This window comes from Triturus cristatus, chromosome 3_2 (genome assembly GCF_964204655.1).
Source record: "Triturus cristatus chromosome 3_2, aTriCri1.1, whole genome shotgun sequence".
In the NCBI taxonomy this organism is placed as follows: domain Eukaryota; kingdom Metazoa; phylum Chordata; class Amphibia; order Caudata; family Salamandridae; genus Triturus; species Triturus cristatus.
The window spans coordinates 830,475,971-830,499,980 of record NC_140584.1 but is presented as its reverse complement, the minus strand read 5'-3'; the positions used below and the strand labels follow the sequence as shown (position 1 = coordinate 830,499,980).

Below are 24,010 nucleotides of genomic sequence, written 5' to 3'. Positions count from 1 at the left end.
ACTGAAAGTGCTCTTGGCCCACCGTGAACCGCAGGTAACGCCGGTGGGCCGGCAGGACGGGGATATGGAAATATGCGTCCTGCAAGTCCAACGCTACCATCCAGACTCCAGGGTCTAGGGCAGCTAAAACCTGAGCCAACGTTAGCATCTTGAACCTTTCCTTTCGGAGGAAGGCATTGACGTTCCGGAGGTCCAAGATAGGGCGCAGGCCCCCCTTGCCCTTCTTGGGAACCAGAAAGTGGGAATAACAACCACGACCTACTTCTGGACCCGGAACGCGCTCGACGGCCCCCTTGGCCAAGAGAGCCGAAACTTCCTCGCGGAGAAGATCCAAATGATCCTCCGAGATACGGTGGTGCTGTGGTGGCATGGCTGGAGGGGTCGTCTCGAAGGGGAGGGAGTAGCCCCTTCGGACGATTTGCAGCACCCACCTGTCCGATGTTCTGGACCGCCAGTGGAGCAGGTGATGGCGAACTCTGCCGCCCACTGGCGTGGTATGGGCCTGAAAGCTCGGACTAGGAAGGCTTTGAGGCGGATGCTGCCGGGGTGGATGTGGGCTGACCACGTCGTCCTCCATTTCCGCCACGGCGGAAGCCACGTCCGCGCGCAGGTTGGTTCTGCGGCTGGTGGCTTTGCGGACGTGAGGAGGCGCCCCTTCCTTGGCCACGAAAGGGGCGAAAAGCGGAGGTGTGCGCCCGCGGAGCCGAGAGGCCCAAGGACTTGGCCGTAGCCCGGGAGTCCTTAAAACGGTTCAGCGCACTGTCCGCCTTCTCACCAAACAGGCGAGTGCCATCAAAGGGCATGTCCATGAGGGTGTTCTGGACATCCCCGGAAAATGACGTGGACCGCATCCAGGCGTGGCGGCGGAGCGCCACCGTGGTGGAAATCGCCCGACCTAGCGAGTCCGTGGTGTCAAGCCCACATCTTATGGCGTGCCGTGCTGCATCCCTCCCATCGGCCAAAGCCTGGGTAAGACGCGTCCGGACCTCCTCCGGACACAGGGGCAGCACGTCCTCCACCGTATCCCACAGGGAATGGGAATAACGGTCCAAGAGACAGGCGGTATTTAAGGACCGCAGGCCCAAACTAAGGGACGAGAACAGTTTCTTGCCAAACTGCTCGAGTCTCTTGGAATCCCGGTCCGGCGGAGCGGTCGGGAAGGAGGACTGGGAAGTAGAGGCCTGGATAACCAGACTCTCGGGGGTGGGGTGTTGGGACAGGAAACTGGGGTCACCCGGGGCAGGGCGGTGGCGCCTGGCAACGTTCCTATCCACAGGAGGAACTGTGGAGGGCTTGGACCAGGTGCCCTGCAGAACGTCAGTGAGGGCCTCGTTGAACGGCAGCAGAGGCTCAGTGGAGCTTGCTGAGGTTTGAAGCACCTCAGTGAGGATGTTGGTCCTCACAGCCACGGCAGGCAACTCGAGCCCAAGGGCCTCAGCCGCCTTGCGCAGCACCACAGAAAATGCTGCACCCTCCTCCGAAGCCACGGTCGGAGGAGAAGTGAATCCAGCGTCTGGCGAGGTGTCCAGTCCGCTGGCCTCCCCCAGTTCATCTGCCCAGTCCTGAGAAAGCTGTGACTGAACAGCCAGAGGGTCCTCGAACCCCTCCCAGTCGCCCCCTTCTTCCGATTCCTGATAAACAGGAGGAATGATCGGAACCGGACTGTAGAGATGGTAGGTCTCAAGCGGCGTCGGATGCGGCGTCGGCGGACGCCGTGCCGGCGTCGGGTCCGGATGAGGGCTAAACCGGGGCGTCGGCGTCACAGGCGTCGGCGTCGGTGGCGCCGGTGACGGCGTCGGTGGTTCAGGCGTCGGCGCCGGTGGAGGAGTGACAAGGTCAACCGGCGTCGACTGGGGCCCAGGCAAGGGCCCCGCGGGGACCTGCGGCGTCGAGACCGGAGTCGTCGACGGCGCCGGGGCCGGAGCCGCCGGCACGCGAGGTCGCCCAGTCGAGTCCGCGGGGCCCGAAGGCGCGCCAGCGGGCGTCGACGGCGGGGCCAGGCTCCTCATGGCCGAGAGGAAGGCACTGATCTCCGCCGGCGCCGCGTCAGCCCCAGGGACCGGAAGGTATGGGGGCGGACGCGGCACCTGCGGCTCCGCCGGAGCCGCGGGGGTGGAACCACTTGGACCCTCGGCCGAGTCGCGCGACCGGCGAGGGGAGTCCGAAGAGCGATGTCGCCGCTTCGACTTCTTGGAGTGTTTAGACTTACCCGACGACTTGGAGCCCGACGAGCGATGGTGGCGTCGGCTAGGGCTCCGCGAGCGATCCTTGGACCTCCTCCTGGACCGGGATCGCGCACGACGCGGAGCCGAGTGGCGAAGCTCCAGAAGCTTGCGGGACCGCTCCCGCCTAGCCTTCGAAGTCAGGGCCTGACAGTCGTTGCACGACTCCGCGTCGTGGTCGAGGCCTAAGCAGTAGAGGCACCGGCGGTGGTGATCGGTCACCGACATCAGTCGATGACAATCTTCACAAGCCTTGAACCCAGGCATCCTACCGGCACCAGATGTCGACAGACAAGGATCAAAAATGATCAAAAAGATTTAGTCAAAAAAGACCAAAAGGGGTAGCTCTCCCGGATCTGCGCTTACTGGCGCGGAAAAAAGAAGAACTGACGTCAGCGCGCGAGGGCGGCGTCTAAGTACTCCGACGACGTCATCCCGGCGCACGACGCCGACGACGGACGCGGAGCCGCAGACGACGCCTAGCGACGCGCAAGGGGTATTGCTGACGAAAAATCTTCCGGATCCAGTCTGACGCCTGGGGATATTCTAAGGTGAGGAATCTAACTAACGTGTTTCTTTCAGATGTGGATCATACTACCCACTACTGTCCCTCAGCAATGGTAATATAGAACATAACATTTGATGTGCACTAAATATATGGTTTATGCTATGCAGTTCTTTTGTGTGCAATTGTTGCCAGCCTCAGGTATTTAAGCAGAACAAGAGTACAACCTCACTGCGCAGGCCCATAACATGAGCAGTGAAGATCTAGCGTTTGATCCGGGTCCAGAAGAAGCACCTCTACTATTGTAATAACACATCGGCGATTTTCGTTCATCTAAGAATATTATGACATCTATTTCAATGTAGAAACTTTGCTCAGCTTCTCAAAATTTTATTTTTATATGACTTTAAGACCTTAACAGAATTAAAATACTTCCCTTTACATTGTTCTGCATGAAGCTTCTTATTTTAGTGGCTCCTAATCACTGCTTATTTCTAAAATAAGGGGTATACAATCCGTGTATATGACTATCTACGAGACCAGCCATAAAACTGGCTAAGGCAATTGTCTTTCCTAGTTACAAAATGTACCAGATCTAAAAAAATAAATAGCACCAGATATAGATAAATCTTTTCTCCAGATCCTATCGACAAATTCAGCAAGTCATGGCCACTTTTTGCCCCTCAACTTTGACAACTTCCCCAGCTGTTCAATAACCACATAAGCCTCTAAAAGTGGTGACTGTACCTTCCATCTCACCAAGACTAACTAGCCTCTTTTAGCACGAGCGAGCTGGAAAAAAGTAAGCTCACAAAGGTGAAATTCAACTAGTTCCTATATAGAGTAAAATAAAAACCACGCCAGGTAGGTCGTCAGATAGAAAGAGTTGATTATCACAGCCGGAAGCGGGGGAGGGGGGTGGGTGGAGGGGACAAGAGAGGCCTTGCAGAAGGTTTTCATCCGCTAGCATGAAGACACCATGCCTGCATAAGAAAGAAAGGAAATATAACCGAGACTGATATCCATTTAATTCTTTTAGGGTTGAAGATGTTGCGTAGTTAAACGAAGAGCCAGTATGGAAGGATACTTACTCTCCATTCTGCAGGTCCGTCTCGTCACACACTTCACGCGTAATCTTCTCACCGGCCATCATGCTGCACGTGGTTCCCAGAACTGCAGAACTGTGGCAAGAGAATACACCGAATTAGCGTGTGCGGGCACATATCCATGGCAACAAAAGAATGCAAGCTCTCAGACAGATGACAACACCAGTGCATTGTGAGGAAGACAAGGCTACATCATTGATTTGTGGGATAGACTGGTCTGACGCAGCAAATTGGAGGACAGAAAACACGGCAGCAGTGCATTGTGGGATAGAGAAACTGTGTCAAGAGGAAGTCGTGGCCCGTGGGCCTGTGGAGACCAAGATGGCAGTGGCTCGCAGGCTCTTCTGGGGCCACAGAAGGCGACAAATTTACTGAGCCCCAGGAGTGCTCTTTTTCGTTTGGTTTGGCAGTTCACAATCCAATAAATGTACTTTCACAATGCTGTGATTACGAGACAGCCCTTAAGTGTAGTTTTGCCAACTCGGAGCATGGCTGTAGTTAGAGGTGCGGCCTGCTTTTGGTAGACATTAGATTGGGGTCCTAGTTTAATTCTTTGGAGTTAGGGTGACCAACTGGCATGGGTGCAAATTCAGGACGGCGAGTGTAAAAATTCAGGACAAAGGGTCAAAAATCAGGACAAAAATTCAGGACGGGAGGTCAAAATTCAGGACAAAACCGCTGGACGACAGTCACGTTTTACATACCCAGATCAGAGGAGGTTACACAGTAGTATGTAAGTAAATAGACAACCACTTAAGCCCAACTCAAAAACAAGTTTATATTAGGTTGAAACAATCTTGTACTTCACGGTTTTTCAGTATGCACGCAGCTTTGATCAACTGTGCAGGTCTTTTTGTGGTATTTCATCTGATAATTATCTATTTATATGGTTACAGCACTGGGTTGTCCAGTCTGATATTTTGTTTCCAATTCATGGTCCTGTGGAGACATGTTTGGTGAGAGAAATTGGCGGGAAGATCTGCTCGGATAGACATTGTGAGATGTAAAGTGGCCCGTATAAAATGCAGCTAATCCCTATCCAAACATTCAACCATTTGCAAACCTATCCATCATGTATCCTTCCATCCATCATTTCACTCATCCATCCCTTCATCCACCCTTTCACTCTATCTACCCGCACACTCATCCATCCACTCTTCTACCCATTCACTCATCCATCCAGCCATTTACCCTTTTGCCCACCCAACCACCCTTTCACTTACTCATCCACCCACGGTCACTCATCCTTCCACACATTCACCCTTTCAGTCATCCACACATCCATCCTCCCTTTCTCTTTCCATCGACCCTTTCACTTAGCTATCCATCCTTCCATCCACCCATCCATCCATCTACTCATCCACTCATGAATCCATCCATAAACCCTATCACTTATCCATCCTATCACTCATCCATCCTTTCACTCATCCATCCATTTTTTCTCTCCTCCATCCACCCTTTCACTCTTTAACTCATCTATCCAACCTTTTGCCCATGTACTCTCCCTTTCACTCACTCATCCATCCTTACATCCACCCTTTCCCTCATTTGTCCATCCATCCACCCTTTCACTTATCAATTCATCAATCCATCATTTCACTCATCCATTCACCCAATCCTTTATCTCATTATCTATCCATTCACCCTTTTACTAATCATCCAGCTATTCACCCATCCCTTACTTACATACTTACTCACCCACCTTTTCACATTAATTATGAGCTGAGCCTTCGTCTGCAGAGTTGCAGACGGAAGAGACCCATCAAGAACTCACCGCACATAGTCAATCTGAAACCTTGGAAGCCATGAGTCATGCATGATGCAGTGCTAGGACATGAGGTGACTGTGGCATGTTGTTGTTTCCAGGGCTTTAAGTGGGATGACAAAACTGGGGGGGGTCTCTCCAAAGGGGGTGTTCGATGTAATTAAGGGGCTAGGTTAAAACACCTAAGCTAAAAATCTGTGCCTAGCATAGTGTGCCGCCCGACTGGTATTTTGCTGCTTCCGCCATTGCATTCAGATATATAACACAACAAGTAATGTTACACCTATAACAAGCCTGAACTATAGGCTTCGTCAATGGTTGTTAGTTGCTTAAAATAAAAAAGCAGCAACCATGGCTTCGTTGAATATAATGTTGAAAATCCATCAGTTCTAAAATGATAAGATGGTGAAAGAACTATAACCCTTTTTTTTTTTAAACTTCTTTCACCGCCTTATTTTGATGAATTGGATTCTCTTGTAGCAGCATTGGCGCTTTTGTACATTTCTTCATTCTGACAGGATGCCCTGCCCCAGACCGAGGCTGGAGGAGGCCCGCCACATGCTTTACCAGCCCAGACTGGCCCATTGTCATTCTGTATGTGGCAATCAGCCGCATACAGAATGACAATGGGTGGGGCTGTGTAAGAATCCACTCCAACAAAAGTGTAGATTTTAGTGGAAAAATAAGATTAATTCAAGAACAAGGACCTCATCCACAAGCTGCCTATCTTCAGGTTCAGTCCCTGGCTCCAACTGCCCCTAGATCACATCAAAACATTCTAATCACCTAGCAACGTTTGTGGAAGCCTGAGATGTGCAGGATGCCACACATCTCCCTTCTTTACAGACAATAAAAACAATAATTATAAATATAAGGAAAAGGTTAATATAACCTCTTCAGTGCCCCGCCCTTTCCACGCCCTGTGCCGGGCGTTTCATTAGCGGGCGGGGTTCATGACGAGATAGTCTTGTCATGGGCACAGCGCAACCGCGCTCCATGACGAGACTATCTCGTCATGGGCACTGAAGGGGTTAAGCAATGAACAAGACAGGTGCAATTGTATAAGCCTAGTGAACATAGTCTTTTAGGTGCTGTGGTGTAGAAAGAATCCTTGAAGATTTTCGTATATATGAAGAGGACTTATCTTGAAGATCTTGTTGTTCTGCGTCTGATGAACAATCCGAATTTCCTGAAGCTTCTTCGAGACCTGTAATAAAGTCCTTTATCACTACGACCACCCTATTCAAGTTCCAAATGCGATGGTCTGCGGTTTTAATTGCGTTGTTGAATAACTTAACAACCTGAATAGGTTTCAAGAAAGCCCCTTTACCTTTGCTAGGATTCTTTATCCCCTACTTTCACAACAGTTTTTTTTGCACATTTCTTTACGTCCTGCATTTTTTTTCCTTTCTTCGATCTTCTTCTATTCCAACGACTTCCAGTCCTCTTTCTCATTCTCAACAAAGCGATTTGGTTGTAAATCATTAACCTAAGAAGGTGTAACTATAGAGTTAGCACACCTACCCCTAAACAATTCAAAAGGGGTCCTTTTTTGTGACTGCATGAGGGGAAAGCCTATACACTCTAATTTTTTTTAAAACTTCAGAGCGCCAGTCTAGACCTGCTGATTTTGCCATCTCAATTGTTTCTTTGAGCACACGATTAAAACGCTCTACAAGCCCATTTGTCTCTGGGTGATATAGGGAAGACTTCTTGTGTTTGACCCCATGGGCACACAAAAACTCTTCCATCTCCCTTGAGACCAATTGTACACCGTTGTCAGTGAGTATCACGTTAGATATGCCTTCTCTATCAAATAATTTTTTAAAGAAAGCTTTAACATGTTTAGATCCGATTTCTCGCGTTATGGCAATTTCTGGCCAGCGTGAGAAGAAATCTACTAGAACCAGAACGTACCATTCGATGCCAGACAAACGAATTGGTCCTAGAAGGTCTAACCCAACTTCTTTCTAAGGAGCATCAGGTCGGTCCCTAATTATCATGGGTTGGGTTCTAGGCTTACTCACTCTCTCACTCAGCGCGCATTGCATGCAGTCTCTTATTTTCCTCTCGATTAATAAATCCATACCTGGCCACCAAGAAGAGGACCGCAACAGCTCCTTGGTCTTAGAAATTCCTAGATGCCCATCATGTGCCAAAGAAATAAGTTCATCTCTAAGTAGAGTAGGAGGAACCAATCTTGCTCCCCTGACAAGTAAGCCTTCTCAATCCGAGAGGTGATCCTTGACATGCCAGAACTCATCTACTTCCTCATTTTTATTCTTAGCATTCCAACCCTCTTTTAAACAAACTTTGACCTTTGCTAGCACTTCGTCCTCAAGAACAGCCTTCAACCACCTTTCCTTTTCAATAATACCACCTTCAATAAAGCAAACCATTTCACCATCCTCCTCATCCTCTTCTTCTGAACATGAATTATCACATACAACTAATCTTGACAAGGCATCTGCTACCTTGTTTTGAATACCGGGGATGTACTTAACTTCAAAATTATAGTCTTGCAGTGCGACTACCCACTTAGTGATCCTGCTAGAGATTGCATCTATTCCCTTTTATAAAAATAATTTCGCATAAGGGTTTGTGGTCTGTCCTGACCTCAAATGTACCTACCCAGAGCAGATTCCGTAACTTCTTTATAGACCAGTGTACCGCTAGAGCTTCTCTTTCTATACCGCACTTCAGCACCTATTAAGCTCCTAGACAAAAATAAAATCACCTCATCGTCACCATTGTTTCTTTGCATCAGAACTACCCCCAGACCTTTTACGCTGGCGTCGGTTAACAAGACGGATTTCTTCTCAGGGTCAAAGCTGCTGAGTTTGGGAGCTGAATCCAGTCTCTTTAAGAAAACAAAATTCCTTCTCACATTTATCATCCCACACAAACTCACATACTCTATGCAACAATGTCCTCATTGAAGCACAGAGAGAGGCAACATTTTGCACAACTTTGCTATAAAATTCGGCCATGCCTAGAAAACTTAATAATTCCTCTGTTACTTGTGGAAGGAATCTTCCGAATGGCAGTTATTAAACTTTCCTTAGGTAACAATCCCCCTTCACCAATTGTATGACCCAGATAGTCTATTGATCTCCTTTTAAATTTGCATTTTTCAATTTTGACAGTTAACCCGGATTCATCTAGTCTCTTTAGAACTTGTAATACTCTCTCATCATGCTCATTATCATCCGCACCGAAAACCAGGATATCATCTTGATATACCCTTACTCCAGGTTGCCCTTTCAGAACTGTCTCCAACTCTCTCTGAAACACCGAAGCTGCTGAGACCAAACGGTAACCTCAAGAAACGAAAGGTTCCAAAGGGCGTAATAAACGCTGTTAAATCCGTGGAACTTTCGTCCAGTCTGATCTGGTGATACGCAGACTTCAGATCTATCGTACTAAAGACTTTCGCGCCTTTTAGCAACATTAACATGTCTGCAATTTTCGGTAAAGGGTATTTATCAATCACCACGCACTTGTTCAATTCCCTAAGGTCCACACATAGCCGAAGAGAGCCATCAGCCTTCTTTGCGGCTACGACCGGAGCAAGCCATTGCGTTGCTTCAACCTCTTCAATGATGCCGTCCCTTTTTAATTATTCCAATTCTGTTTGTACCATTTCTCTGACGGCCACAGGAATACCCCCCACCTTACAACAAACTGGTTTGGCTCCTTCAATCAAGCGAATGCCAGGAGTGTAGCCTTTGAGATAACCTAAAGTACTGCTAAACACTTTGGGGAAACGTTCTCTCAACATGCAAGTAAAGTGGTTTTCAGTTCTAATTTCAACACTGGTCACAGACTTAGGGATAAAATCTTCCTTTAGCAAAATGGGTGGAGAGGCATTCGGATCTAAGATCACACCAAGGTCTCTCTGGTGAAACCAGCTCAAAATGCGGTCACCTTTCTTTAATACATACATTTTCCCGCTTACAAGTCTGTTTTTGTATTCGAGCAAACCCCAGAAATAACCAGATAACTTAATGGGTTCACCCCATAGGCAAAAGATCTAATGTCGGGAGAATAGATTTTGATGTGGTTTTTGATTTCTTTTAAATAAAAATCTTTCGAAACTATGGTGATCTTAGCACCAGAATCAGAGAGTACCTTTGTAGCTTTACCTTCTACACAGATTTCATCAGTCGGGCAGTTTTTATTTTCTTCACTTTGGACTACCTGAATTTGACTGACCGCAATCAACTTCATTTAGAGACGCACAAGTGTCCTCAACATCATAGTATATTTCACTAATTTTGCTCCTATAATTTTTTCCTTTACATGCAATCGTAAAATGACCTTTTCTTTTACACTTACTGCACGTGGCTTTCCAACCAGGGCATTGCTTGTCATTTGCTAAATGACCCGGTTTACCACAACGAAAGAATTTCATTTTAGATAAACCATACTTTATACCACTCTCGTTAGATGAACTTTTCTTAATATGATCCTTTTGCTCACAACCATCTTTAGATGTTTGTTTGAGTACTTGTATAAAGTTTTTTTCTTTCTTTTCACCATCTTTCTTGATGACCTCTACACATTGCAAGGAATGTTCAATTCTCTTGGCAATGACTAACACATCTTCCAAGCTAGGTTCATCCTTCTGCCAAAGCTCTTCTCTAACACGCTCAATGTTACAACCAAACATAAATTGATCCCTAATACGCTCGTCAAGGGTAGATTCAAATTTGCAGGAAGAGGCTAACTTCCTAAGAGAAGTTATATAATTCTCAAAGCTCTCATCTTCCATTTGCGACCTTCTACCAAAATGATACCTTTCAAGTATTGTGCTGACCTTAGGCAGATAGTGTTTATTGATGGTATAACAAAGGATTAATTTCTCAAATCAAGCCTCCTTTTTAAGGGCAGAAAACATGGGGTTCTTCACAGGAAATACTGTACAAGGTCTTTCTCGATCGGCCCCATTAAAATCAGCGTTCAAAGCCCGCGTTTAAAGAAATGTCTATCCACATGAAAAATAATCGTTCTCCAAAGAACGGGTGCAAACATACAACGCGCGGCAGCAAAATGTCAAGAAAAAAGGCATGAAAGTTTGATACCTTGTTAAAGAAGATAGTCCAGGAGGATTTTCTTCTCCAAAGGTGAAGATAGTGTTGAGGTCCTTCTTTTCTTTTTGAATTTGAAAAGCAATCCCATCTTCTGTCGCCAAATGTAAGAATCCACTCCAACAAAAGTGTAGATTTTAGTGGTAAAATAAGTTTAATCCAAGAACAAGGACCTCATCCACGAGCTGCCAATCTTCAGGTTCAGTCCCTGGCTCCAACTGCCCCTAGATCACATCAAAACATTCTAATCACCTAGCAACGTTTGTGGAAGCCTGAGATGTGCAGGATGTTACAGGCTGGTCTTGTGCTCAGAGGAGTGCAAGGCGGTCCCCATCAGGGTGTTCAGGATTCTCACATGGGAACAGTGCTGCTCCCCAGAGCCCAAAATTACGGACAAAAGGCATCCGTAAAAGGGATTATCACGGACAACGGACGTGAGATCCAAATTACGGATGGTCCGTGAAATTTACAGATGGTTGGTCACCCTATTTGGAGTGCTTCGATTAGGTTAGACAAAGCAAGTCCCTTGTTCAACACGGTATAACCCCATACGGCCTCTAAATACTGTCACTGAGGTAGAGCCTACATTACAATTGACGGTTGGTAGTTTTCTGCTTTGGACATGGGAGATCACAGGTTAGACTGGTTCTGACATATAAGCTCGCATCTGATATCTGCTTGTGGCTTGGCCACTTACTAGAGATGCACGGTCCTCGCTAGACCCCAGTTTTGGACGAGGAGGCCTTCGTAAACACAGAACGGGCTTTCTTTGGGTTTTCAGGTTCTTGGCTTTGAAACAGATGACACACTAGCAGGATCGGGCTGGCCTATAGGGCAATCAACCATTGTCCGACGGCCTGGTCTGAAAGGTCAGTGTGCGGGCATGTTTTATAGTCTGCTGGGCCGGTTCTTACTTTTAGTTTCTCTGATATTAAAACAAACTTTGCCTGCAGCAAGCTCAAATCCATGCAGTTTTCTATACCTTGCAAAACACTTATAAAGCGTATCTTTAAAAGTTCAAAACTGCCCCAATTTAAAATATGGGCAGCTTTTTAGCTAACTAAGGGCCTCATGTAGGTAGCTAAATACCGGTCGGTAACGGCCGAAATTCGGTAAAAAACCCGTTACCGACCGGTATTTAGATAGTTGAGATGTAGGAGGCCAAAAACCCATATTCGGTAAATATGAATCGTAAATACCGATTCAAATTTACCGACTTCTAAAATACCGCTTCAAATTTACCGAATACATATTTTCCGATTCGGTAAATATGAAGTGGTAAATATGAAGTGGTAAATATGAAGTGGTAATACGGAAAAATGATATGTAGGTAAATTCGGTAATTAAATCCTTGAAAATCGGTAAATAAGAGTCGGTAATTAACACTGATAGAAAGCAGGTGGTAATTTTCAACAGTGCATATAAGCAATCCCAAAATGCAACAGCATGGACAACATGGCCGCTCTGTATGTCATTGCAAGGCGGCTACGTCTACAGGCTGCAGGACTGAGGATATGGAGACGGGAGGAACGCATCTACAGACAGCGCATCACACTCTTCCAACTGACTGACGCAGAGATACATGAAAGGTACAGGCTACACCCCCAAACCATCATGGACCTGATAAGGGACCTGCACCCACTCCTGGACCAGCCAACAAGAAGGGCGCATGCCATACCACCACATGTGCAGGTTCTCTGCAGCCTACACCTACTTGCATCTGGCAGTTACCAGGGGGTGATAGCTGCGGTGGGCGGTGTATCCCAGAGTTGCCTGTCCCGTTTCTTCAGGAAGTTCCTGGATGCCATGATGCAGAGAATGCACCACTACATCAGCTTCCCAAACACACAGGCTGAACTGCAGAAAACTAAAACTGACTTTTATCACATGGCACAGTTCCCCCATGTCATTGGCTGTATAGATGGCACACACATCCCAATCTGCCCACCAGCTGCCACTGAGCACATCTACAGGAACAGAAAGTCCACCCACTCCATCAATGTGCAGGTAATCTGCGATGCAGGGAACATCATCACTGATATCGTTGCCAATTTCCCTGGGAGCACCCATGACTCCTACATCTTCCAGAACAGTGGGATCTACACACGACTGCTTGCGGGAGAATTTGGAGAAGGATACCTGCTAGGTAAGTAACAGTGACGCTCCATAGTACTCAGTGCAAATCATAGTGTATTGAGGCATGTGACTGATGTCTCCCTTCTACTCACCTAGGGGACAGTGCATATGCCGTGCGGTCATTCATCCTCACTCCCTACCTACACCCATCAACCCAGAGTGAGAGACGATATAATGTGGCACACAAATCTACACGCAATGTGGTGGAGCGCACGTTTGGACTACTGAAGAGCAGGTTTCGCTGCCTCCATAAGAGTGGAGGTGCACGCCAGTACACACCCATCCTCTGCTGCAAGATAATTGCCACTTGTGCAATGCTGCACAACCTTGCCACAAAGAGAGGCACAGAGGTCGAAATTACATATATTGAGGACAATGATGATGAGTCTGCACAGGCAGAGGCCAACGCAGCAGGAGTGCCAACAGCAACAGATGGAAAAGTGAGACGGGCAGAGATCACATGCAACTATTTCTGAATGAGTAAGGGGACACAGCCTGTAGTTGGATGCCATAACGTAGTTTAATCAGGCAGCACTATGCCACAACACAAAGGAAATCGTATTCCAACAACAATGAAAAATAAAATTTTGTTAGTTAAGGGTTACTTCACCCAATTGTGTCATTGTTTTGCCTGACGCATTAATGTTTGCGCCCACGCGCACCAGTGCGGGATGGAATTGAGGGGGCGTCCTCACTGGCTGGGGTACCAGTGGCACCACGTTGACGCCTGTTGCTCCGACGAGTGTCTGGGACAGGGGGGGTTATGCTGCTCCTGCTGGTCGTGTCTTCTGTGTCGCCAGCATCCAAAGCGCCAGCTGTTGCAGACTGGCTGGTGAGCAGCACTTCTAGTGCACTTGTGACCCTAACCATCCCCCTGGACACATCTGTGCTGCACTGTGCAAGGCCCTCCTGCATCGCCACAGAGCGCCTGCAGATCAGCGATGTGGCAGTCGCCAGCCGGTTCACTGCCCTCGAGGTCAGATCCTTCCTCTGATGTCCCCTGCGCCGTGTTGCCCTGTCCTCATCGTACTTTGAGCACAGCAGCATGATGGATTGGGACATGTCCCGCATGCCCGCTGCCATATCAGCCATGCCCCCTGCCATGGTGCTGATGCCCTTTTCAATGTTTCCAAAGGTATTGTTGAGGCCACGCATTTGTCGCTGTACGGACACCATTGCCCTTGCCTGGATGCGTTGTATTTTCACCATGGTGCCCTCAAGACCTGAGAACACTCCATGGCCCTGCCCAAGGGGAGGGGGACTCTGCGGCCGAGCCCTGCGGCGCCGTCTGCCTACTGTGTGTTCTCCCTCAGACTCGGAAGGCACACTGGCATGGGTTACATCCTGGGGTACAGTGGACGTTTCCGGGCCCCTCGAGTCTTCGGATGATGAGTCGGTCACATCCAACCTGGCTGCAGGACGCCTCCTCAACCTGTGCAATGCAGGAGGTGAAGATGGTGGTGACACCTGCAGGACTGGGGATGCTTGCAGGAGCGGCGATGCTGGCTGGGGTGGTGTAACTGCCTGTGGTGCCGTTCCCTGGGCGGAACTGGTGGTGGCCTTCTCTGTGCTGGGTGTGTGGTGTGCCCTCTCTCCCTCGTCATGGCCAGTTCTGTGCGCAGTAGTGCCTGTGAACAGAAAAGCGACAGCAGCTAAGTGTACCTGAAGCATTTTCTTGATGACATGACAATACATTTTCTATTCAGTATCTCACTGTCCTCGTATCATGTTTGGGCTTTCAGGGACTACATCTCCCATGATGCATTGCAGGCATGCACTAATACCTGTACTGGAGTGGGATTCTCATAGCACATTATGGGAGTTGGGATAGGGGTAGGGGGGGGGCACATTGCTGTGCAAGCGTCTTACCTTGTTTGGAGGAGCCTCTGGCGGAGCTGTCAGCATCCCCAATCCTTTCTGGCTCAATCGTTGTCTCCACTAGCTCCTCCAGTTCTGTCAGGGCTGGTGCTCTGTTGCGTCCACCTCCTGTCTGGCTGGCCTCTTTTTTTAATTCTGCCACCTTCCTCTTTGTGATGATGCGGATGTCATACCACCGCTTCTTCAGGACATCGATGTCCCGGGGGGTCACTCCCATGGCATTCACCTGTGCCTGGATTCCAAGCCAGATCTTTCGTTTTTCTGACTCAGGCACTTGCTGTGACAGTTTTCCAAAAAGTTTCTGGTGCTGCTTCACGACCTCCTCCACCAGAACTTGCAGCTCCTTTGGGCTGAATTTGAGCTTTCGCTTCCTCTCCCCTCCTTCCCTCTCTGTGTCCTGGCTGGCCATTCTTGCAGTCTCCAGGGCTGAATCAGGCAGTTGCTCTCTTCCTCTCCTCAGCACTCCCAGCCTCTCCAGAGTCTGCTGATTGTGTGCACCTGCCTGGGTGTGGCCACTCCCTGGTTGGGTGGGGTTCAGGTAGCACAGGATTGGCTGATTGAAGTCATGTGTTTTTGAACTACCGATTCGGTATTTACCGAATCGGTATTTACCGAATCGGAAAATACCACTTCGGTATTTTCCGAATTGGTAAATACCGCTTCGGTATTTACCGATTCGGTAAATTCCGATTCATGTTTACCGAATTTTACCGATTCGGTAATGTTTACTGATTGTTGACCTACATATAACTTACCGATTCTTAAATACCGATTCGGTAAAATTCGGTATTTAAGAATCGGTAAAAAAAAATTTACCTACATATGGCCCTGATTCACTAATGAAGAGCACTTATATATTGGAGCCCAGGACTGTTTTCTGTCCCAGTCCATCCCTGAATGAAAGGCTGATTCCTACAAGGGGTTTACCGAAGAATCCTCTAAACGGCAAAGGATTCCTTGTACATAGTAGTATAACCACCATATATAGTGCAACTAAGCAGCCAGCCATAGTGCTAGTGGAGGCTCCCCAGACACTGCCATTGGTTCAGCTAAAGTTCAGAGTTAACTCACAACTGGGCCAATCACTCTAGAGTGCCAAAGTTTACCCAGTGAAAGACCCCCATGGAAATGGATGCAGGATTCATTACGTAACCATAAGAAGATGTACAGTACTTTATAGCACTCCAAAAATACTTAAAAGTATGGTATCCCTAACATACGGGGGCCTCCCTCCTTTCACAAACATGTAACGGAGCCCATCTATGTGCCCTGAAAACGTGTTCTCAGAAGATGTACAGTGGCACTGACCAAATGGCAGTTGCACTGTACAACCACTTTCAAAAGTCCATTTCTAGGACCCCCAATTGATGCATATGTTCAACGAGGAGTGACAGAGGTGCCTTTTGCGCCATACAGTTGTTCCCAAAAGTGACTCATTCCATGACAGATGGAGTACCCTTAGGGGAAAAACATCATCATGGGGTGACAGATTTGCCACCGTAGCCTTGACAGTGGGAGTGATTCTGCCTCACTGTTAGATGGAAAGTTCAGCAACCAACCCTCAGATCAGGTACTAATGGGCTCCTTTTGAACATGGTGGGCTAACAATCCGTTTAGGTGACACAGGTGCTTTCTTTGCCAGCCCTGTCGTGAACTGCCCATTATATACAGAGTTCCCTGCTTTGGCAGGATGTTTCTGCTGAAAGTGCTCCCAAATGAACAGTGGGAGCACTGTTGGCAAAATACATGCAGCAAGCTTGGCATTTTGTTTGTATTCCAGAAACAAACCCCCAAAGTGGGGGATTATTTAGCAATGCAAAAGAATAAATGGTAGTGGGGTACATGTATCCTCATGAACCAGAGAAGGGTGAAGAGACGGAAGAAGAAAGAATCACATTTGATACAGCAATGTTCAAATTTGAGAATTTGTGTGATAGAAACCTGCACATAGGGTTATTAAAGTGGACAAGAAAACTAGGCATGCCAGTTCAAGTAAGGGTGAACCTGTGAAAGTCAAAGGAGGGTGTATTTCTCATGGGATTGGGGGAGGGATGTGAATTAAGGATGCCATTTTTCATGATGCTTTCCCCTCAAAAAGTGTCCCACCATAAGTATCATATATATCAGGCATTGTATATTGGTTTTATATACAGTGGTGGAGGAGGGGAGGGATCAGAGAGGAAGGTCCTGTGAGGATTAGTGTGCTTGCTATTTTTGACACTGAGAAAGTTGGAAAGGGGGTAAGAGATCTGGTATTGCACACAGGAGGAGAGAATGAGGCCCACTCATAATGTCCTAAAAAGGTTGATGAGAGCAGGGTCAACATCATGAATGATTCAGTAAATGTAATCCTGCAATCACTGATGGTCTACCCCACTGCGTATATGTTGCAGACATTGATGTGAAACATGATAAATGTAAGTCTATATAACTAAATGCCAATAAAAAGAATTTTCAAAAAAAAAAACATCATGAATGATTCAGGATCAGCTTCTACTTCACTAACAGAAACGAACTTGAGACTATTTATGGAGAAAGGTGGAGAAGTTGGAGGTGTGGCATATCCACACATAGGTATGAGGAGACGATATATTGATATTTCTATATTCTTACTCGAGTATTTTGATGCTAGCTTGTCTTTCAATGTTAGACCGACTAGAGGAAAAGTGTAGGCAACACAAAGGTTTAAGGTACAACGGTGCTTTAAAAATGATTATCCAGCCACCTTGGTGTTGCTCCAATGAAGACTGTTTGACTGTATGGTGGTTTTTAGGTTTGTCTTTATAAGCAGATGGTGTGTTGATTAGTGTGAAGCATGAACACAAATGGCAAGGAGGAGAACAGCACGTCATTGGGAAGCTCCAAGACCTCCTAAGTATGGTAACTGGAAAATGGACTTACAAGGATGGGCTTTGGCGGATGAGCAGCACATGAAAATGACGAGAAAGGATGACAGGCTCACTGAGGAGTTGCCTGAATGAGATGTTGAGTGAACCAAATAACATGCCGTCCTGATTGGTGTATGAATGTGGTACTTTCTAGGGAGAGGTCAGCCAAATAAAAATTTCAAATCTTTATTTGGATTTAAACATCCAGAAAAGCGAAAGTGAACAAATAAAAATCTTATGTTTCAGCAAAGAAAAACAATTTTAAAACTATTAATACAGAATTACCATGCAGAAAGTATAGTGCAAATGTTGCGGTATACAAACAATAATTCATAAGTTTAAAATTTTCCTTTATACATAGTAAAAATATTCCTAATAAAAAGTCATATCAAGATAAATTCATTTGACTAATGTCCAAAACTATAATGTACATAAAAAATAGAGGGTTATAAGACCATAAATACATAGGAGTTTAGGGTTTGAGATACGCAATACATGATTTACACTATGAAATTCTATCAAGAATGCACTTCAGACTCTGTAATTAAAACTATCTGTTATGATGTTGTAATGTTATTGCTCTAATGTTGTGTGAGGCTGACTGGTCGAACTTGGAATACTTGCGTGTTCCATGTGGTCCGGTCATTCTCGGAGTAGCGGTTGCCGGAGGCAGGAGTCTGGGAACCATGTCTTTGGAGAGGCATTGAATAAACTTACTTTGTGGGACCTTGCTGTGTCCAGTTTCTTCTTGAACACTTTGGCGACTAGGATGCCTCCTCCTGCCTTTCTTATTGAAGGGGATACTCCTTCAATTGAACGGGAGGAGTGGATTGGAATTTTCGAAAATTATCTGGAGGCTATTGATGGTCTTAGGTTCCAAGCGTCGAGAAAAAAAGCCATATTGTTCAATTCATTGGGAAAAGCTGGCCAACATGTTTTTAAGTTTTTACCTGAATTTTTAGGTGCTGATGGTGAACCTATGGACAATCCATACATTGAAGCTAAACAAAAGCTTTCTAAGTACCTTGGAAAACAAGTCAACATAGATATGCAACGGCACAAATTTTACACGGTGCCTCAAAAGGACAGAGAGACGGTTGACCAAATGGTCACTCATTTAAGAGAACTTGCTATCAAATGTGATTTTGGCGCCATGACTGATCAACTCATAAGAGATCAGCTGATAGTCCAATGCAAAAATAAAAGGATGCAAGAAAAACTTTGGGCCGCAAAGAATCCTACACTTTTGGAAGCCATCTCTATTGCCAAAGTTGTTGAAGAATCAGACAAATGTATGCAGGAAATGCATTCTCTTGAGCAAAAGAAAGAGGACACTGTCAATATTGTCAATAAAAATGTGAAGGAACCAGACAATGATCCAAAAAACACTGACTCTAAATGCAAGCCTTCAACTTCTAAATTCAAACCTAAAGTTTCATCTGACAACAAAACTAAGTTCGTTGGCAGTTATCGTGGTGGCAGCATGAGTCATGCTGCTGATTTTGCGGGGTGCTTTGCTAGAGACAAATTCTGTAAGAAATGTGGAAAGAGAGGCCACATTAGCAAAGCTTGTAGGAATCCATCTAAGAACAGAGTTGCTTCTGTAGAAGAAGATTCTTTGTCTCCTGATATTTCTTTGTGCATTGAAGATAATTGTCTTGGTTCTTTGCAGAGACCTAAAGCTACTTTTATTTTAAATGATGTTCCCATAACACTTTTGGTTAATCCAGGTTCAATGTTTACCATCATTCCGTTCCATGTTTTTAAGGAGTGTTGGCCTAACAGTGTTCTTTTGACTAGTGATATTACACCAAAAGGTTATGGTGGTGAGGTTATTGACATTAAGGGGTGCCGCTCGAGGATTTGGACCTGGCTGCTGAACTCTGGGGCTTGTCTCCTATACTGGCCATTGCATTTTGAAGGACGCCACGCTGTCTGCTGCTATCTGCCAAAGGGGAGAGTTTGCCATCGGATAATCACGCACTCGGGACTGCGAGGACCAAGGTGCTGTGCGCGCTGCACATCAGCTGCACCTGGCCCTCTTCCCGACTCCTCCCCCGCAGACCTTATCACGACTCGCGGCCCCCGCTTCGCGGGAGCCGCTCGAGGATTTGGACCTGGCTGCTGAACTCTGGGGCTTGTCTCCTATACTGGCCATTGCATTTTGAAGGACGCCACGCTGTCTGCTGCTATCTGCCAAAGGGGAGAGTTTGCTATCGGATAATCACGCACTCGGGACTGCGAGGACCAGGGTGCTGTGCGCGCTGCACATCAGCTGCACCTGGCCCTCTTCCCGACTCCTCCCCTATTTCCGCCCTCTCCTTCTTCATTACCATACTACCGCCCACACGCGTTAGCGGGACGAGAGCCGGGGCAAAGACCGGGCAAAGAGCGGGCAAAGAGCGGGCAAAGAGCGGGCAAAGAGCGGGCCGTTTGAGGCCGTTCGAGACTGGAGACGCTGGGCTGGGCCACCCCCCGTGCACGTTTCTAATTTATTTGTCAGAGGTAATCATGATGAAAACTGCAGGAGGAATGCCTAGGACCAAGAGTACTGTTGCTGGTACTTCTATGGCAGGAACTTTAGACAATTTCATCGTAAGAGCAACTAATTTATTAGAACGTGAAATTGATCTTACAGAGCGTCGTCCCTCGTTGGATCCTCTTAACGCCAAACGTTCCTCTTTAGGGAAAATTGCTCTAGTTGTTACACCTGTGGTCAATAATACAAATTCTATTTCAACTAATTGTACGATAAGTGAGGGGGAAAGTACTGACTCTTCTATGGACTTAATTTCGGAAAGGAAAAGGGATAAAGGCACTAGAAGCACTAATAGGTCTGACTCTATTTCTGCTGATGTTGCAACTAATCAACCAGAAGGTGTACTTACTCGAGCTCAAACACACGCAACATCTGAGGTTATCTCATCCTCCCCTGCCCCAATCTTAGGGGCTAAGCCAAAACAGAAGGCTGCCCCGCGTGGGAAAAAAGGGGAATCAGCCAAGATCGACTAAATCAAAAAGTGCCAAACTTCCACTTAATCATATTCTGGGAGCTGCTGACCTACCCTTGACCGAAGCTACTTCAGATCTACCTAGGCAACTAGATGATGGTTTTTATCTAAAAATAAGGGAAGTCTTTGAATATTCAACCCGTCCGATTTTGGATAGACTCACTAAGATAGAGGAGCGTCTTAAGAAATTAGAACAAACTGCTCTAACAAATCTCGAACTTAATCAATTGATGAAAACAGATTCATATAGAGAGCATTGCAAACACCCTCCTCTTGTTAACACTGTAAGCAATCCTAAAGAGAAAATTTCCTCCCCCCTGTTAGGAACATCTCGGGGCAAAGGCGAGGCTACTGCTTGTATTGATAACATCACAAATACTAGCGGTTCTCAAAACCCACACACAGGAGTCATGTCCCCGCAGAAATCCTCTAATGCCAATGCAAAAGCTGACTATGTTATGCCACAGAATATAAATCCAAAGGTGAACAGAACTGATTCCTCCCATGGTAACGCTTACAAATTACCTACCATAGATCTTCCACCAGAATCTGCACCATATGTAGTTGTATTGACGGGGGTACCTAGTCTTGAAGAAAAAAATACTGAGTCATACTATGAGTTAAAGAACAAAACAATGCATTGGCTCAATACCAACCGACCACTCCCTCCCTGTACCCACGCTAAGATCTTGTTTGTCCGGAGAGTTAGCTGGGTGGGCAGAAGTAATAAAGACTCATCGGGGGACTGTATTGTTGTTAATTTCAACGACATGCAGGCTGTAAAATACATTCTACAGGCACGACCTTCTCTGCATTACACCAATATTACCCCATTACCCCTTGCTTACTTTTATCCTTATCAAGCAAATAATGACATGTGGATCAAGGTAGGGAGAGGCAATTTTAATATTAACCGCGCAAGAGGTGGGCCTGTCCCAACAGAACAGGGCTGGTTGGAGTCCTTCCCAAGAACAAATAGGTATAGCTGCCTAGATATGGTCGACTGACTATCCCTAAAACCCCATGTATCTGACTTTGTAGGGGAGGTTGCAAATGATGACGTTTTACTACCACTGTCTGATCAATGGCCCGCACAATTGCTAGACTCCCCTAGGGACAATCTTGAAATTACCACTATAAATACTGTGGGCGAAGAGATACGAATTAATTCCACTCGGCCTAACAGAGGAACATCTGAAAGGGCCGTCCCCCGTGAAACTACTACTGCTCCTTCTTTGCCAGAGGGTGATACAGGTTCTGTTCTTACATTCTTGTCCTGGAACATCGCAGGCCTGTCTTCTAGGCTAAGAGATATAAATTGTACTTCTTTCCTAAAAAAGTATTCGATCATCTGCCTTCAGGAATGCTGGACTGTACATCCCATTCATATGAATGGTTATCGCACTTATCATACGCCAGCAATACACACTCTAAGAGGGAGAAACAAAGGGGGCTTATGCACCTATGTTTCAAATTGTTTAAAGGAAACAAAGATATCCTTTCTACCAGTTTCTGCTTTTTATCAAGTTTTGCACATAACGTTTGGGGGTAAACAACACATAAACTTGATAAACTTCTATAATAACATCCCAAAAGATTTATGGGCCTCGACCTTAAAAGAACTACACGAGACCCTAAAAGATATAGATGAAAATGAACCCTCAGATATTTGTGTGATTTGGCTTGGCGATTTTAACTACTCTTTATGTCCATTTAGTGATCAAAATATATGTGATTTGGGGGAGAGGGAAGGCCTTCCTTCAGCACATTTTTCTCATACCTCCCTGGGAAACCAATTAAATGATATATTTTTTTCCCTGGACTTAGGCTTTGCAAATGAACTCTGTTCACCACCAGTTCCGTTTAATTCTACTTTTATAGGAAGGGGCTGTAATTCAGTCATTGACTTCCTCCTAGTATCTAAACGATACTCTCACCACATTTGTGCGTTTGAACTATGCGAGGTAGCAATGAGTGACCACTTACACATTAGTATGGCCTTTGCTATTCCGATGGGTAAAAGTACTACTGACTCTACGGTTCAGAACCTATATAATTATAGACTAGAACTTGCAAGGAAGAATGGTTATACTTTAAAATGGGACAAAGTGGAACCAGTGACCTTCCTTGGAAATTTAATTCGCTCCAAGGAAGTGGAATTTAATATCTGCCTCACTGAGAATGTAGAATTTCCCAAAGTGATCGATGCATTCCTTAGTATTACTGAGGAAATTGGAAAGTAACTTACAAAACCCTCGCATTCTGGGGCTAATAGAAGTAAGAGATGGTTTGATAGAGAGTGCAGCAAGACCCACGCCCTTCTAATGACCCAACTTACGCGAATTCCCAGGGAATTGGTTGAAGTTAGATCTGCCAGATTTGCCTACCAACAGGCAGTCAAAAAAAAGAAAAAAACAGATTAAACAGGATGCTTGGCACACCCTCTGGGAAGCCTGCCACTCCAAAAATAATACTGCTTTTTGGAAAGCTGTAAATGCTCCTTTCTTCACTCATAACGAATCAGCATCCATTGAAATAGCCATCACAGAAGAGACTTGGGTGACCTATTTCCGGGAGCTCTATCAAGAAGACCCTGAGGTAGTCATAGAAGGGGGGTTAAACTTAAGATCTCAGGATGTATTGCCCTATCCAATTAATGTAGACTTTTCTTTAGAAGAAGTCTCGACAGCCATTGACAAGAGCCCAGCGGGAAAGGCACCGGGACCGGATGGAATACCCGTGGACATATTTAAGGCTAAAAATAAGTTATGGGCTCCTCTTTTAACCAACGTTCTTACCAGCTTTATAAAATTGGGCTTTCCACAGACTTGGCAGGAAGCCATCGTGGTGCCCATATTCAAGAAAGGAGATCGCAACACACCTAAGTGTTATAGACCGATCTCCTTACTTGATTCATTCATGAAGATCGCGGGGAGAGTTATACTCCGTAAATTGCAAACTTGGGCAAATGAAAGAGGTATTCTCTCCCAGTTCCAATATGGTTTTAGGGAAGGTTTGGGAACAACTGAGCAAGGTCTGAACCTAGCATTATTAGTAGCCAAATACGTCGAGGCCAAAAATGAGAACTTATTTCTCACATTCGTGGACTTAAGTTTGGCTTTTGACTGTATTAATCACAACAAACTATGGCTAATTATGCAGGACATGGGAATGGACCCAAACCTTTTAATATTCATCAGAGAAGTATATCAAGATGCAGGTGCCAGGGTCCGTTTTGGGGATAAGGGGGACTGCACTTCCAAATTCCCCATAGGAAAGGGAGTGAGACAAGGCTGTATTTTAGCCCCTTTTTTGTTCAATTTATATATCAACTCAGCTGCATCTCACCTTCTGGAAGACAAGCAGGACTATCCTAAAATCGGCAACTCCTATATCCCCATTCTTTTAT

General features: G+C 46.1%; 1 protein-coding gene across 3 annotated transcripts in view; it reads right to left on the bottom strand.

The window, feature by feature from the left end:
• Positions 1 to 24,010, bottom strand: part of LOC146858246 (apoptosis-inducing factor 3-like) — a 569,318-nt gene that overhangs the window by 437,080 nt on the left and 108,228 nt on the right. For all 3 annotated transcript variants that reach the window (XM_085649067.1, XM_085649066.1, XM_085649065.1), the window contains one exon: positions 3,819 to 3,908. In XM_085649067.1, coding sequence (XP_085505193.1) covers positions 3,819 to 3,880 — 62 coding nt within the window. In that variant the 5' untranslated portion in view covers positions 3,881 to 3,908. The remainder of the gene's footprint in view (positions 1 to 3,818; positions 3,909 to 24,010) is intronic.